Here is a 2,643-nt window from a genome sequence, read left to right on the forward strand (position 1 = left end):
ATTCAATATTAATATATTTGAAATCAGGTTTTGTTTTTCTCGTCCTATTTTAGGAAGACTGCTCTCCTTCTGTGTATACAACTTTTCAAGCGTTCGTGCCTGCAGCATACATTGGAATGAAGCAAGGTTCGTTTAAACAAAGATTTTGTTCAAATATGAGCTTCTTCAGAGTGACAACAAGGACTAAAACAGCCTTAGCAACCCGTGTGTGGGAGCTAAGAAAAGGGGGGCACATTTTATCATTAAATGGAGGAAAATTGGGCACAAACTCTTATGCTCCCTTGAATTAAAATAATACTCACTTTGCAGTGCTGAGAAGTACCATATTTTACGGTTAATCCATTAATCCATGATCCAGGAAAAAGCTAAGTTTAAATGTGAGAAATATATATATATATATATATATATATATATATATATATATATATATATATATATATATATATACAGGGTCGTGCAGATAAATTGGGACTAAATTTAACAGCACATATCTTCCGTAATTTCTAACCTATGACTAAATTTTTTTTTGCAGACAATCTATAAAACCCTTTGCTTTAATATTTCAGATCAAGATCTGGCATACTTCGCTCAAATATGGCGGAATTAGCACGAAGAACGACGATATGTGAAATGAGACGCGCCGGGAACTCTGTTTCGGACATTATTAAGAGCATAGGCTATGCGAAATCGACTGTTTATCGAGTTGTTGCTGCTTTTGATGCCGAGGGTAAGGTTCAGAGAAGTCGACACAGTCCCTGCAGTGATCGAAAGAGCACCAAAACATTCCTTGCTGGGCTGAAAAGGACGTTGAAGGCAGACCTAAGTCAGTCGATGTCAAAACTGGCACAAAAGCGCAGACTGAGTCGTAGCACCATCAGCAGGGCAGTCAACGAAGGCCTTGGTATGAAGTCATACGTAAGGAGAGTCCGTAACCTTTTAACTACCCGCGCAAAAGCCCTAAGAGCTGAAAGATGCCCAAAGCTTCTGAACTATCTGAAACACAAAGGAGGACATGTCCGCGTTTTTGTTGACGAGAAAAAGTTCGTTGTTGATGAGGTTGCAAATCGCCAGAACACTCGGGTAATTGCCTACGATCCTTCAGAAGGTCCTCCTGTGATGCAGAGCAAAAATCCCGCCTCTGATGGTTTTTGCAGCCGTCGCAAGTGATGGTAAGGTGATGCCGCCTCATTTCATCGAAGCGGACCTTAAAATCAACACAGCGGAGTACTTGAAAATTCTGAAAGATGTTTTGATGCCTTGGATATGTAGGAACTACGACCCCTTCAAAGTGATGCTCGTTCAAGACTCTGCGCCCGCTCATGGAGCAAAGAAAGTTCAGGATTTCCTGAAGGAGAATCTTCCTTTGATGGTCCCGAAGGATATTTGGCCCAGCAGCTCCTCAAATCTGAATGTTTGTGACTATTGGCTGTTTGGCGTCATTGAGGGAGAGTCTAACGTAACTTCACATCCAAGTGTCAACTCTGTGAAGGCCGCCATTCGTCGGGCATTTCGTAATCTTGACCCCGAGGATGTAAAAAGGAGTTGTTCACAGTTTCGCGCGAGAATCTCCCAAATTATTGATGCAAAGGGTGCTCACATCGAATGATTTTGTTCTGTAGACAATAAAAAAGAAATAATTATAAGTTAAAAGTACGTTTTATCATTATTTGCCTTTGAAAATAGCGAATTTACAAAAAGTTATATTAGTCCCAATTTAGCTGCACGACCCTGTATATATGGATATATATATATATATATATATATATATATATATATATATATATATATATATATATATATATATATATACTCGGGGTTTTTTATATTCAAAAGTAATGGACTAATGAATTTAACGAGGTTGTTAGATAGTGCTCAATAAAAAGAGCTGATAATACTTGTTTATTGTTATATAAACATGCTAACATTCAACAGTGGCTATTTGTAGCAGCGGGATGTGAGCATGTTTATATAACAATAAACAAATATATATATATATATATATATATATATATATATATATATATATATATATATATATATAAAATAAAATAAAAATAAAAATTACAATTAAATTTACCAAAATGATCCAAGATAATAAAACTAAAGTATATTATAAATATTAAAGAATTAATATTCATAAAGTAATCTCAACCAGGTTTTATCTTATATATATATATATATATATATATATATATATATATATATATATATATATATATATATATATATATATCATACCGTTTTCAGATACATACGTATAAGCACATGTGTGTGTTTGTGTGTTTGCGTGTGTGCATACATAGAATGTTACGTATATGATACATGAATATGACTATGAAAGCTAAGTTATTCTCGTACCGTACTCACAAACACTTCCCTTTAGGAAAATATTTTTGATCAGTTTGTGTTTTCCAAAAATGATTACTCACTGCGCGGTTCCAAATCTTTGTGTGTGTGTGTGTATGTGTGTATGTGGGTTTATATAAATATATGTATATATATATATATATATATATATATGCATATATATATATATATACCAATCCTTCCGTTCAGTTTCAAGAGACAATGGGCACCTCTTTAAAGGTAGCTGCGCGTTTAGCTGTGACGCAAGGGTTAGGCAAGCACAACCACAACCTCTGC

At 34.9% G+C, this 2,643-nt stretch overlaps 1 protein-coding gene across 1 annotated transcript; it reads left to right on the forward strand.

Moving 5' to 3' along the window:
- Nucleotides 1-594: 594 nt before the first annotated feature.
- LOC145276582 (uncharacterized) lies at nucleotides 595-1,167 on the forward strand. Its single transcript, XM_080127776.1, has one exon. It carries the CDS (start codon nucleotides 595-597, stop codon nucleotides 1,165-1,167), a length of 573 nt encoding a protein of 190 aa, XP_079983902.1.
- Nucleotides 1,168-2,643: the final 1,476 nt, after the last annotated feature.

This window comes from Euprymna scolopes, chromosome 5 (assembly GCF_053919585.1).
Source record: "Euprymna scolopes isolate OS-2025 chromosome 5, ASM5391958v1, whole genome shotgun sequence".
Lineage (NCBI taxonomy): Eukaryota > Metazoa > Mollusca > Cephalopoda > Sepiida > Sepiolidae > Euprymna > Euprymna scolopes.

Coding starts and splice junctions, on each gene's coding strand:
- LOC145276582 (XM_080127776.1), top strand. CDS start 595: ATGGCGGAATTAGCACGAAGAACGACGATATGTGAAATGAGACGCGCC.